The sequence below is a fragment of the Octopus bimaculoides genome, chromosome 11 (assembly GCF_001194135.2).
Source record: "Octopus bimaculoides isolate UCB-OBI-ISO-001 chromosome 11, ASM119413v2, whole genome shotgun sequence".
NCBI classification, from domain to species: Eukaryota; Metazoa; Mollusca; class Cephalopoda; order Octopoda; family Octopodidae; genus Octopus; species Octopus bimaculoides.
The window spans coordinates 40,736,009-40,751,076 of record NC_068991.1 but is presented as its reverse complement, the minus strand read 5'-3'; the positions used below and the strand labels follow the sequence as shown (position 1 = coordinate 40,751,076).

The 15,068-nt window shown below is 36.4% G+C and overlaps 1 protein-coding gene across 4 annotated transcripts in view; it reads right to left on the bottom strand.

Moving 5' to 3' along the window:
- Positions 1-4,772: 4,772 nt before the first annotated feature.
- LOC106868475 (repetitive organellar protein) overlaps positions 4,773-15,068 on the bottom strand; it is a 73,284-nt gene continuing 62,988 nt past the window's right edge. For 3 of the 4 annotated variants that reach the window (XM_014913752.2, XM_014913755.2, XM_014913753.2), the window contains 3 exons: positions 14,282-14,407; positions 12,854-12,940; positions 4,773-5,519 (listed from right to left, as the gene is read on the bottom strand). In XM_014913752.2, coding sequence (XP_014769238.1) covers positions 5,457-5,519; positions 12,854-12,940; positions 14,282-14,407 — 276 coding nt within the window. In that variant the 3' untranslated portion in view covers positions 4,773-5,456. The remainder of the gene's footprint in view (positions 5,520-12,853; positions 12,941-14,281; positions 14,408-15,068) is intronic. The other variant, XM_014913756.2, reaches the window with a different exon arrangement.

Genomic DNA, 15,068 nt, shown 5'->3' with positions numbered 1-15,068 from the left:
AGTACGCTACACACCTGACCATCTCTCTTACACGCATATTCGTTTCTACTCTAGGCACAAGGCCCGAAATTCTTGGAGACGGGGGCAGTCAATTAGATCGATCCCAGTACACAACTGGTACTTAAATTATTGACCCTGAAAGGATGAAAGGCAAAGTTGATCTCAGAGGAATTTGAACTCAGAACGTAAAGACAGATGAAATACTGCTAAGCATTTTGCCCTGTGTGCTAACATTTCTGCCAGCTTGCTGCCTTACACCCACACATATATTACCTCCCTGGCCTCTCCTATTTCCTTTACCTTATTCCGAACTGATTGTAACCATTGACTATGCCTCAACCCATGCTCACCAGTCACTGCATTCACTCCTATCCCCATCTTTATCAACCAGCAACTCTCCATTCACACTCTGGTGAACTTACCCACTCAACCTGTCCTGTCCTCTGTTCTACTTTTCCCTTATATTCACCTTCTTATACCTTGAAAGTATTCCCTGATTTCTCATCACCAAGAGGAAAAAAGACTGGTGTGCAGAGAGAGAGGATTGGGTGGTGAAAGTTTAGGTCAAGATATGGTCTCTGTGTATATGTATGATGTGCACAGAATGAGGCTGAGGTGCATGGGAAGGAGTTCTCAATAGCAGTTATCTAAATGTCTTTCACTTCTAGCTTTACATGTTGTACTTAGTTGACAGGGCTTTTTCTTCTACTTCTAAAACAGCCATCCAATAAGAACATTGCCTTTGTTGGACAACATGCAGGGGGCTTCCATGGCATACATGGAGGCTATGGTTTTGGTTCCCGCAATGAGGAGGGAACCAGGCTGCTGATGTTCTGCGATGCAAATGATCTTATGGTTTGCAATACTAACTTCAGGAAACCTGCCAGTCACCTACTGATCTGGTAGACACACTAGCCAAATTGACTATATCCTCACCAGAAAAAGGAAAAGATGGCTGCTTATAAATGCCAAAACCTTCCCAGCTGAAGAATGTACCCCACAACATAGACTAGTAGTTACCAACTTCAGGATCAGAGCTAAATGGATGCCCAGAAGACGACCAGCATGGAGAAGGGTTTGGAAGCTTAAAGATTCTGCGAATGGACAGAGATTTAGAAATGTATTACTCAAAGCTTTTGATGAAATAGGAGGATATAGCATCACATATGTGGGACAACCTGCTGAGGGCCACTGATCAGATATGTGGATGGTGCAAAGTCCCCTCTCAACCCAAGGTAACGAGGTGGTGGAACAATGTTGTTGACAGGGCTATTAGAGAAAAGAAACAGGCTTGGAAGGACTGGGGGAAAGGTGGTAGCAGGGAATTGTATCAGACTGCCAGAAGGGAAGCTAGGAGACAGGTTTATTTAGCCAGAGGGGAAGCAGATAAGAAAGAATTTGCCAATGTTCTACTCCGTGAGGACTAAAGACTTGGGGTATTTCGTGTTGCAAGACAGTGTGTGAGAGAGAATTGTGAGGTCGTAGGAAAGAAATGTGTCCGTATGGATGATAGTTCACTTGCATTAAACAAGGCTGCAAACAGAGAGGGGTGGAGACACCACTAAATAAATAAAGAGAATGAATGGGAGAAAGAGAGTCTGCCGAATGGCAATCCAACAGAGGGACCAGCTATCCAAATTGACAGTGCCTTGGTAGACAAAACAATTAAGAGTATGAAGACAGGAAACTGCTACAAAGGTAAAGGTGACGCTTTAGATACAAATAATTACAGAGGTATCAAGTTATTGGATCAGATAATGAAGGTCATTATCTGATGAATGGTTAGTGAGGGCTGTGCAAGCCATGTACAAGGATGCTGTCAGTGAGGTGAGGGTTGGCAACGAGTACAGTGAAGAATTCCAGGTAGGGGTAGGGGTCCACCAAGAATCAGTCCTCAGCCCCCTCTTATTCATCATAGTCCTCCAGGCAATAACAGGAATTCAAGACAGGATGCCCCTGGGAGCTCCTCTATGCTGATGACATTGCTCTAATTGCCAAGTCACTATCAGAACTAGAGGAAAAGCTTCAGGTGTGGAAGCAAGGATTAGAATCAAAGGGCCTTAGAGTCAACCTAGCTAAAACCAAAGCCTTAATAAGTAGGAAGGCAGACAAACCACAAATCCCTTCAGGTAGATGGCCCTGCTCGATCTGTAGAAAAAGTGTAGGTAGAAACCCCATAAGATGTACCCAGTGTAAACTATGGACACATAAGAAGTGCAGCAATATCAAAGGAAAGCTAACTGGGAAGATAGTTTTTGTATGTGGCAGATGCTCAGGAGCAATAAACACTGAAAATGTGCAGAAAACAACTTCTGCCACATTCCAGGGAGAAAAACTAGAAGTAGTTGATAGCTTCTGTTACCTAGGGGAACAAGTCAGTAGCGGGGGTGGATGCTCTGAAAGTGTAGCTGCTAGAATAAGAATATCTTTGGCAAATTTCAGAGAGCTCCTACCTCTGTTGGTGACAAAGGGCATCTCACTCAGAGCAAAAGGTAGACTGTATGACGCATGTGTACGAACAGCCATGCTACATGGGCTGTGACTGCTGAGAACATGCATAAACTTGCAAGGAATGAAGCCAGTATGCTCCGCTTGATGTGTAATGTCAGTGTGCATACTCGACAGAGTGTAAGTGCCCTGAGAGAAAAGTTGGATTTAAGAAGCATCAGATGTGGTGTGCAAGAGAGATGACTTTGCTGGTATGGTCATGTGTTGCAAATGAATGAGGACAGCTATGTATAAAAGTGTCACACCCTAGCAGTTGAGGGGACCTGTGGAAGAGTAGACCTAGGAAAACCTGGGATAAGGTGGTGAAGCACGGCCTACGAACATTGGGCCTTACCAAGGCAATGACTAGTGACTGAGACCTTTAGAGATATGCTGTGCTTGAGAAGACCCGACAAGCCAAGTGAGATCATAATCCATGGCCTATGCCAGTGGGTGTAACTAGCCCACTTATGAGTACCCTTCATTCATTGGACAATAAGCTTTGCTTGCGAAGACCTGTTGAAGCAAGTGAAATCAAAATCAAAATTGCTGATGTGGCCGATGACAGTACCGCCTGATTGGCACTTGTGCCAGTAGAACGTTAAAAGCACATCTGAGTGTGATCATTGCCAGGGCCGCTGATTGGCTCTCATGCTGGTGGCACATAAAAAGCACCATTCAAACGTGATCATTGCCAGTGTCATCTTACCGGCATATGTGCCAGTGGCATATGAAAAACAACATTCAATCATGGTCGTTGCCAATGCCGGCGGACTGGCTCTTGTGCAGGTAGCACGTTAAAAACACCTTTTGAGCGTGTTCTTTGCCAGAACCACTGACTGGCCCTCATGCCGGTGGCACGTAAAAGCACCCACTACACTCTCGGAGTGGTCATCATTAGGAAGGGCATCCAGCTATAGAAACTTTGCTAGATCAGATTGGAGCCTGGTGCAACCTTCTGGTTCGCCAGTCGTCAGTCAACCTGTCCAACCCATGCCAGCATGGAAAGCAGACGTTAAATGAAGACAACAACGATGATGATGTACTCATGAAAAAGTGAATGATTCACATAAAACAGATTTTTACTATGATCTTCTAAGCAACCTCACCAGCTCAACTATCCTGGTTTTATATTTTTATTCTTTTACTGTTTTCAGTCATTTGACTGTGGCCATGTTGGAGCACAGCCCTGAGGGGTTTTAGTCAAACAAATCGACCCCAGGACTTATTTTTTTTAAGCCTAGTACTTATTCTATCAGCCTCTTTTGCTGAACTGCTAAGTTACAAGGACGTAAACACACCAACACCATTGTCAAGCTGTGATAGGACAAACACAGATACAAAGACATATACAGACATTTCTGCAGAGTAGTTGGTATGTTAAAATTATATAATGTGAATGGACAAATAATGTCATAGTTGTAATGGGCAGATAACCACGAAAGTTACTTTAGAAGAAATAAATCAAATCTCAAAAAAAAAAAAACTAACCATTATATGCAAGATGTCACTCGATGAAGATACACCAAATAGAGCTGTAATTCAAAAGCCATTCAAAAAATGGAAAAATGAAACATCAAAACAATGAAGATTTTAAGTTTTTTAATGTTTTCCTTTAAATTAAAACCATTTCATAATTGCAATTTTTCATTTTTTCTGGAGTACTGTTTAAATGTCAAGCAGATGTATTTTAGTTCTTATTCTATTAAAGGTTGGTTGATTTACAGAATCCTTGTAGTATTTAGTTATACTTTATATTCAGAGTTAAATACCAAGGTCCACTCATTTATCCAAGTACTAATTAGTTATGGGAGATTAATTTAACTGACCAAAGAATTTGTAGCCTTGTGCCAATGTTAGAAATCAGTATTTGATTCAGTTAACATTGGATATATTTAGCCACAAATATTGCTCAATTCTCTTCCTCTTCACATTTCACTTTCAATCTTACATTTTTTTCACTCATATTAACACATTTCAAGATCCCAGATTGAGGAGAATAACTAACTTGGAATATTTGTCTTGATTGTACAAAATATCTTTTTACAGTTAAAAATGTGGAAACAAAACATTTGTTGCCATTAAAATTTATCCAGCTACGAAACGTTTTACATGAAAATCTGGATGTTTGGAAGACAGATAAAAATAGTAAGTCATGCTAGCATGGAAAACGGACATTCAATGATGATGATGATGAAATAGGAAACACTTTCAAATCACTTTCATGTCGCAGAAAGAATGACTCATTTAACATTCCAATAGCTTTCAGCTTTATGGAAAACAAGTTGTGAAGTTTGACACACAATACACTGATTTATTATGCATAATACCCAACTTCTCAACCTCTTGGCTAGAAGCATCAGCAAGCTTTAGTTATTTCAAACAGGGATAAATGGAAAACAAAATCTGCCACAGTTTGAGAGATGATTGTAAAAAAATGTTAATTATCTATGTAAAATGCTTTCTAGAGTAGATTTTTGTTGAATCTTTTTTTGGGGAAAAAGTTATGCACTAGAAAATATATATTTTTGTTGGTCCAAAATTAAGAGTTTATGTATTCGACAGTTTCTATTTTTATGCATGTTCTTACTGATTTCTACCCTTTTGTTCACATAGAAACCCTTTGGTTCACATAGAAAGGGCAATGTACTCAAAGGCTGTCCAGAGACAGCCAAATTCAAATTGAGTTTATTTATAGTTTAAAAAGTTTAGAAACAAATTAAAATATTTAGAAAAAAAACCTTCAGGTAAAAGAATATATATATTAAAATATATAGAACAAAATAAAAATAGTGAAAGAGGGTAGAGATTTGGATAAATAAATATTCAGGGACAAAAAAGCAAACAAAAAAAACCTTTGCTAACTTTCACTCATTCATCAGTGTTAACATTTCCCTGGTATACTTCAGATTCAGATTACACAAGCATGGCCCAAGATACATTAACAATTACACTCAAAGATGCTCAATTCAAAGACTTGTTTGTGTGAAATTTCTTGTTCTCAAGGGTTTTCTTTCAGGCTGAGGTTCTTGCTGAAATGACAATTTTTAAGTTAACATTAAAAGCCAAAATATTTAATCAGTTCTAATTACAAGATTTCAAAGATTCTGTAATAACGGTATACAACAATAAAATTAGTACAAAAACAATACAAAAAGTGGAATATTTTGTTGCAGTGTGAAGTAGAGGGAAATTAAGATTTGCAGCAGTGTTCTTTGTCATTTCTTTAAGGCAAGACCAACACCTCAGATGTAGGAAAACACTCCTAAATTGAAGATGCTCTCACTCAGCGGGAATAAAACCCAGGCAAACCAAATATGGCATACATCAAGAACAATGTTAGTTCTATCAAAAAAACATAATATTCAAATTTTCATATCTATTCATGACCTAATTATAAATTCAAAATGACCGACAAGGCAAACATACCCTTATTTTAGGTCAATTTTTCTACTAAACTATCAAATATAATATGCTTTAACTTGGAATGCCAACAGATTGGGGTAGACTAGATACTAAATCAAAGACACTGATGAAGTTAGCTTAGATTTCATTGTGGGGTCGCTCATAGCCATATGCCGCAGTTCAAGCGATTTTGACCCCTGGGTAGTAGCAGTCAAGTGTCTCTGGAAAATGAACAAATGAAGTGTATCTAATCACACTAGGCAAATATCAAAGTAATACATGCAAAATTTCAGCCTATTACATCAATTATTCTGAGATATCGTGACCTAAAGATTGCTACTCATAGTCAGAAATGTCATTTTGAGAAAAACGCAGAAAATACTGGAAATGGCTGATTTTACAACTGCCCAACTACACAAGGATAATATCCACATTTTAGTGAAATATTTGCAGTTTTGCACAGTCTGATAATGCCCAGAGGCATATCCTTTGCTATTTTTCTGAGATTTTGCTATCTGAAATCGGAGGTATTAGTCTTGTCTTAATGAAAGGTGCTCAAAAATATTAGACTTTTCTTCCCCATCATAACTTACTTGATGTGATATGTTATATATGTAAAAATCATCAAAAGATCTCATGCATCACATGAGAAGTGAAAACTTTTGTAGATGAATTAAGACACCACGTGTGTGATAGTGAAATTGTTTATATTTGTTCTCTGCATTCTAAACAAGGTCCTATTTGTTTTAGTCCCATCTTCTCTTTAATACCAACATATTTTATTGATATCTCTTAAAGATGAATCTGTTTTGCAATACAAGTTGAATTAAAACTGAAGTTCATCATCAACATCATTGTTATTTAATGTCTGTATCCCATGCTTGAATGGGCGAGAACAGTTTGATAGGAACTGATGTGTCCGAAGACTGCATTGTGCTCCAATGTCTACTTTGGCCTAATTTCTGAGTCCTTCCTAACACCAACCACTTTACAGGGTGTACTAGATGCATTTTTCATACCACCAGCACTGGTGATGCTGCCATGCAGTTTCCAAGACTATAAACCCCAAGAAAGACAGCTTTATGCAAGGAGATGAGAAGTTAAAGTATGAGAAAGGGGGCTAGAGCAAAACAAGTTTCTTGCTGTAAAGAAATTTAGAATAGGGATAGAGTAATTGAGGAAGAGATAAATTAGTGGTGAAGAGGTAGCAGTGTGAACCCTCGAGATATGAGGTGAGTAGAAGTAAACGAGAGCAGAAGAACTGGGAGTGTGGGTAGGGAGAAGTCGAAAGAGTGTATGGGAGAGTGTGAGATGGAGAATGGCTGAGGTAGTGAATATAATGGAAGAAGAACTAGTGCTGAGTGCATAAAGAAACTAGCGAAGAGTAGGTGACCATTATAGAAACTGAGTAGGGTTGAAGGGACAGATATAGTGAAAGGTGGGAGGATGACAATGATGATGAGGGTGAAGAGTGACAGAATAGTAATTATGATACAGTAGACAAGGGTGAGAGAGAGATTGATTGATTTATATGTGTGAATCAGGACTTCACAATTTTGTCCTCAGCCATCCCATGTACAACTATTACTATCCTCATTGTCGATGATAGTTTCAAAATTACGAGAAAGTTATAGATAGAAATAATCTAGAAGTTGTGTTAATGGGGAGCTTACTTTTATATCAACAACTGTGTCTAATTACAACAGCAACAAAAACAATAATGAGCAAATATGAAAGGGAAATGTTGGTTCAGCAATCATACAAAGGTCTTTTTTCCCCCCTGCATGCAGCCCAGACTGTGCATGTACACCATTCCACATGTATGAACAGTAATTTGTACTTGCAGGACCCGTGAATATTTCATGGAATTAATGTTAAACCTTTTGTGTTATTTCTGAAAACTTTATCCAAAAAATCTGAAAGTATAGTGTATGTTGTGTCTGGAAAGATAGTTGCTTATCTGCTACTCATTGAAAAGTGTAAGAAATTGGAATATGATGATTACTTAATGCGCTTTATATACTTTATGCACAACTTTATAATACACAGCACTCAGTATAAATATTCACTCTTATTTTTCCATTTTTCCCATAAACCAACAAAAATATCCCATACATATGGTACAACCTTTAGTTAAATTGCATATTTCTGTCATGTAAATAAGTGTGAATATTTCATGGAATTACACTTATGTGCATGCATTAAGTGATAGGTGATATAAAAAACTTAGTTCAATTAAAAAAAAAATACTTTTCACTATCTAATCACTACTGCCATCCCAGCACCTCTCTCTCTTTGCTTTTCTTTAATCTCGCCATCAGAACATCACCCCTCTGCTAAAATTATATTTTTAACTCCTCTATATCATCACTATCTTCAACTAACTTTTTTAACCACATAATAAATATTACATTCCTCCTACCCCATGTCACGGATGCTTCTCTCTCTCCTTTGTCTTTCTCCTCTCTTTTCCTTCAACTAACCATGTGAAAGCGTTACAATTACATTGCCTCTACCTCACATCATGGATGCTTCTCTCTTCCTCTTTTTCTCTAATAACATGAAAACATTACTGACCAGCTGAGTTACGGAATGACAAGCAAAATTATTATATGATTGGAGACATATTTGTACTTTGTACAGTCTCTAACACTTCAGGACTATGGAAATCTAAAGTTTTTGGTGCAATTTTAGTTATGTGATATACATATGGTCACCATGAAAGATTGATAACTATAAAGATTAGTATTTCAATGGAGAAGAGAATTAGCTGTATTAGCTAATTGTAGAGACAATAACAAAAAATAGAAGCTAATTTAGAATCAACAACAATAAAGATCACAAAACTGGCTAAATTGATTTCAAGAAATAACAGGGTATGGCTAAGTTCAGTATTTGATTTACATTTGCTTTTGGAAAATTACAAATGAAATATAAATACAAATAAAAAATAATAATAAAAAATGATAGAAAAACTTTGGAAAGTACTCCTCTCCAGTTCTCAAGAAAAACAAAAAATTGTTATAATATTTGGGGTTGGAAGAATTTCCTGTTAACAATCACAATACAAAATAAATAATAATATTGATTTCTTAGTTAGGCATAAAGTGACAGACTAATGAATGATGTTAGCAGTTAGAGAATTATTTAAATATCAAAACTTTTGAATAGTTTCAGTGTGGTGTCAGAAACAGACATTGATAACACTTAGCTAAATAATAATTATAAACCATTTTAATCAATAAATATATTTATCAGAATACTCCTTATTAGGCTCTAATGAGTGTGGGTATATTATGTAATCTGATAATTCCTAAACAGAAAACCTCAACAAATTCAGAAGCATAGAAATCTCTCTCTCTCTCTCACTGGGTAGCCATGTACCCTCTCTATAGCAAGACACCTATTTCTCTGTTACACTAAGCTGTCATCATATGATACTGGATCACCTTCTCTAATGCCCCTTCCATTGAGACAAGACACCTGCTTCAGTATCTCTGTCACAAGTTCTCCTCCTCAAATGCCCTGCCCCTCTCACAATTCCTTGATTTGTGAGTTACAGCTGGATGCCCTTCCTAACACCAACCACTCCAAGAGTGTATTGGGTGCTTTTACGTGCCACCGGCACGAAGGCCAGTCAGGCGGTACTGGCAATGGTCACGCTCAAAATGGTGTATTTTACGTGCCACCTGCACAGGAGCCAGTTCAGCGGCACTGGCAACAATATATATATATATATAGGACAGTTTAGTCCTTCAGGTCATGCTTAAATAAAGTTACACATTTTTCATAACTGATCTTAGAAGGCACTAACCTTCAAGTTATTTACTAAAAATATATAATTTAAAACCCTTTTCTCGCCAATACACTCATACTTCAATCATTGGAGGCAAAATAACCCATAAATAGCCTTCTAAAAGATTTATCCATACCAAGCACTTTAGGGTGTGGTGGTCATAAAACTGATTAGAACTCTAGCATTTGATACCTCCACCATAACTCAAATTTGTAGTCAAACTTATTGGTAATGTTCTAAGATAACAAAGCAAATTGTTAATTGTACAATGTTTCTGCTAGCCTCTATGCTAAACCATATCTTCCTAATCATATCTATTTAAAAAGAGGCCATGAAGATACTGCAGTATTGTGAGGAGAGGAATTATCAATTCTTTCCTTTGTAGACACACTATTGTCATGGTCATTTGTAGTCACCATAAAATATGTTTTCCAAACAAGTTTTATGAAATAAACAATACAAGTGCAAATAACATGAGTCTAACATCACACTCAGCCTGTCACACAACTCTAATTGTAAAAAAAAAAAAAACCATACTTTTATAAAAAGGTTTTGTATTTTTCTAAATGTCTTTCAACATCTAATTTACAAGTCAAACAACAGTTCTTGTGCATGAGAATTGAAATTGTTTTAAGTAACACCATGCTATTTGCTATTTATAACTGACCAGATCTACACCAAATGCACAATATATCATTTTAAATCCACATCCCTTCCTATTGTTATCTCTGCAGTGCCTCACTCCCTTTTTGGATACATATCTTGCCTCATGCCCCCCCCCTGCACACACACACACACCAAGTCTCTTAATTCGTATGAACAATAAATGCTTTAACCTTTTAGCATTCAAACTGGCCATATCTAGCTCAAATACTCTAAATGTTTTATGTTCAAACTGGTCAGATCAAGCTTCTAACACCTGCCCTACAATGTCATTCTAGCAATAAACAACCACATCATTGCTATGAGATAATACATAACTAATTCAAAACAATATGAATAAATGAGTATTATATTTGACTAATCTGAATGCTAAAGAGTTAAGTGACCCAGTTATCCATATTTTTAGACTTTAAGGGCCAGAAAAGTCAGTAAATAATATCCTTGCTTTTTACACATACACCAATAAAACATTTCAAGAATTTTGTTACTTTTCAATATTGGGTTAATTCTGGGCAATGTTTATTATTTTGACATTATTTTAAATGATGCAAAACAACATAAGTATTGATTACTAATAAGATCCAGAATCAGCTTTCAGCTGATGGAATAAGAAATACCCAGCAGGTTCTGGTAATAAGGATAGAACTTGTGAAATAAAAACGTCACAACATTCAGTATTTTGTAATAGGAATGTCAATACGGAATTAGTGGTTAAGTTAGGGCAAATGAAAATCTTACCATTCACTTGTGGGCTGAGACAGAATTAAACAAAAACACATATTGTATATATACACTGATTTCAAATTTTGGCACAAGGCCAGCAATTTCAGGGGAGTGGGTGAGTCGATTATATGGATCCCAGTGTTCAATTGGTACTTATTTTCCTAACCCTGAAAGGATGAGAAGCAAAGTTGACCTTAGCAGAATTTGAACTCAGAACATTCTAATGATTCTGCCAGCTCACTGCCTTATTGTATATATATATATTTATTTTGAAATCTAACATGTCATGTGAGATAACCTGCAACCGAAACTAGATGTATTCCACTTAAAAAAGATGAAAAAAAAAAAGTGGAAGACCACCAAAACCAGCTTATGTTCTATTTTCTATGTTGGCAAGAGTGAAATAAATTTGCTTAATGGCCATATTTGCCATTATCTCTACCTGAACTAATTTCAATGTGATCAATTTAAATATTCTCTTGTGAAGATCCTATCATTTCAATATGTCAGCATAAAGTGAACAAGTTTGCAGTACAGTATATGTCTGAATGTTTTGATTCTGCATAATCTTTCACAAGACCCAACATCCTCAAATGTGGCCCATGGTTTCTTCCTGACGACTTGGTTTTCTTGCTTACACCATGGATAGCTTCCACTCTGTTTGCAGAACCCTGTTAATTGGCAGGTATTGCCAATTGCCCCCAAAGTTACTTCTGTACATATTGCAGAATTCAGTCAATGTAAAACTGTTTTCTGGTTCTTTACATTCAGTTTTTTGTGCACATAATAGACTATACTTAGCCCGTTTCAAACAGAAATTGGTCGTCCTTTGGAAAAGATTCAGTTAATATACATTGCAATAATGATTTTAAAATGAATTATTTGGTGTTAATAAGTTAATGCATGTAGCTCAATTCAGCCCACCCAACCTGAGGCTAGTAGGTGAATGAGGATTGGTGATCAGAAATAATAGGTGAACAAACATTAAGCTACAGCCAAAAAGTTAAATGGTTTCTAGATAATTATATATCATCTTCTTTCCAGTCCACCTGATACATTAGTCTCTTCCAGTATTTCATACCTACCAACTTATTTTCAGTAGACATCCACTTACAGATATGGAAAATGGATATAAACTAAAGAGTTAGTAAAGGTTTTTGGGCTCCTTTGACCTAAGTAAACCATATAAATAAATGACACCTAATGAGGAAGGTATATTTTGAATATCTCACTAATTCTTGCTAACATTGAAAATAAAACAGAAAAGGCCAATGATGGTCTCGAAAAAAGAATTCAATATTTAACAAGAATGAAATTTCTGAGAAATAGCAAAACAAATATTACAGTAATTAAAAAAAAAAAATCTTTTTTCTTAAAGCTGAGCTCTAAAGTGAGTTAATTTGATGAAATATTTATAAATAATGGTAGTAAATAGAAAATGCTTTCTAAAATTTAAATGCTAAAGGCATCAAAGGAAATAGTGTAGCAGCCCTAGTGACTTGCTGCAATAGCAGAAGATGTTAATAGAAGCCAGATAAAGAAAATCTACTGTAATACAGAGTCAATGGGAAGAAGATGTAGGGGAGAATCAAAATCAGGTCAATTATTGATCTGAAGAGAAATCACTAGAATGATCTTTAGGGTGAAAACTCTTTGTACAATTGAACTTCTTCAAAACAAAATAGACATACAAACATTGAACACACAACCATACAAATGTTAAACACACTTGAACATAGATTGTGTAACATATTTTTCCTTTGTTCATATTTAACTTACTAAAATTGTAGACCGCCCTTTCTGTCTGCGACGAGCTAATTTGGGTGTGTTGCTTATATCAAATGCCATGCTTGGTCGGCCAGTATACTGAAAATGAATACATTGTAAAAACCTTAAGAACTTAGTTCTATTCATGATAAAATAAAAGATCAGACAGAGCATGCACACCAAAATAACCTTTTATAAACATTTCTAAGGTTTTCCAAAATTTTCAATGGGTTTACATCAAGAAATAACAAAAACATGGCAACCATGTATCTTTGGGGCAGGACACATTTTTCTTTTTATGAATTCATTCTCCATGTCCTCAAAGAAATTAACATTCCACCAAACTAAGATGCCTAAATTAAATTAACACAAAGTTGAAACCGCTTTGTGACTCAATAAATACTACTTCCTTCTACACACTTCAAAATGGCATTCATCCTGCAGTAGAGATGCCACAATGGCTGTGTGTGTATGTATGCAGGACATTAAACTGTATTCAGTGATGAGGTTCCAGTTCAGGAGTTCTGGAGAGTATGGAGTCATTCCTTAATTACTATAACTGCCAGGTTTGTTCTGTCAGGATCCCATCTATGGGTTAAACAGATTTCTCAGGGATAGAAGAGGCTCCAGTTATTTTTGACAAAACTGTGGGGAAGGCAGCTCTTCTAAGAGAAAGATACTCTGATATAAAACTTGCAGTCAAAATAGTACCTGTCATCTTGCAATGCTTGTCACTGGAACCTACTATGGTAACTGAGAGAGTGGCAAACGTGTTGTACTTAAAACCAATGACATACAGATAGCTCACAATAATGTGAGACAGCTATCATCTGACAAGTTGAGGCAATCTTGTATATATGTGTATCATTATCCTCATCATCATCATTTAATGTCTGCTTTCCATGTTGGCATGGGTTGGACAGTTTGACATGGAGCTGGTCAACTGGAAACATATAAGTTGGTTGTGTTATGCAGGAATTCATCATCATTTAACATCTGTTTTCCATGCTGGCATGGGTTAGATGGTTTCATTGGAGCTGGTAAGCTAGAGAGCTGCACTAGGCTCCAGTCTATTTTGGCTTGTATGGTTGGACACCCTTCCTAACACCAACCACTCTACAGAGTGTACCGGGTGTCTTGTGTCAATAGTATGGGTGCCTTTCACGTGTCACCAGTATGAGTGATCTGTATGTGTCACTGGCATGGGTGCCTTTTACATGTCAGCAAATATGAAAATAAATAATTTTGTCTTTAGCATGCAAAATTTCAGAGTACAAGAGCATCATATAGATATTTCAGTGCAATGATTCAAAATTAAAGGATCATTTATTAATCTTTTGTTTAAAACTGTATGTATGAATTTATTCAGTGGGGTTAGTAGGGATTTTTATTACATGCTATCACGAGTGTGTTTTGGCATGAATGTCTGAAAGATCTCACCTCCTTCTGCCCAACGGGTGACTTTATTCGTAATCGTTTATCAGAACGGGGTGTGTTTTCTTCATTGATTTTTTTAATTCTCACTTGCTGTAAATTATTTTGAACTCCACTTTTAACATGTCTTTTCTGAAGATTCAAGCAAAGGAAGGGGTAACAAACAAAAAGTAAAACAAACATAACAATACAAAACAACCATTAATGGTAAATTTTACTGTCTAATTGATTCCAACATTAGCACATGGCCTCAAATTTTGGGAGTTAGTGAAATCAATCCCAGTACTTGGCTAGTACTTTATAGATTCTAGAGGGATGGAAAGGCAAAGTTGACCTGGGCTAGATTTGAACTCTGAATGTAAAGAGCTGGAAGGACTATCGCATAGCATATTGTCCTATATTCTAATAATTCTGCTAACCCACCATCCCACTTAACATTATAAGGAGAAGGAAGCTGGTTTATAAAATCAGACATATGAAATAAGAACTTCCCTGGTTGAAAGACAAGAAAAGTTAGCAATAGGAAGGGCTGTAAAACAAAACCTCAATAAAAACATTTGTCCAAACTGCGCTAGCATGTAAAAAAAAGGATGTCAAAATGAATGCTACATATATATATATATATATATACACACACATCAGATGTCAAAATGATTGCAGAGCAATGTGACATAACACACCACCAAGTCTGGGAATGGAAATCATGATTGTGAGATTGTGAGTTCAACACCTTAATCACTAGGCTATGCCTCTTCATTATGCAAGTATATATATATATATATATATATATATA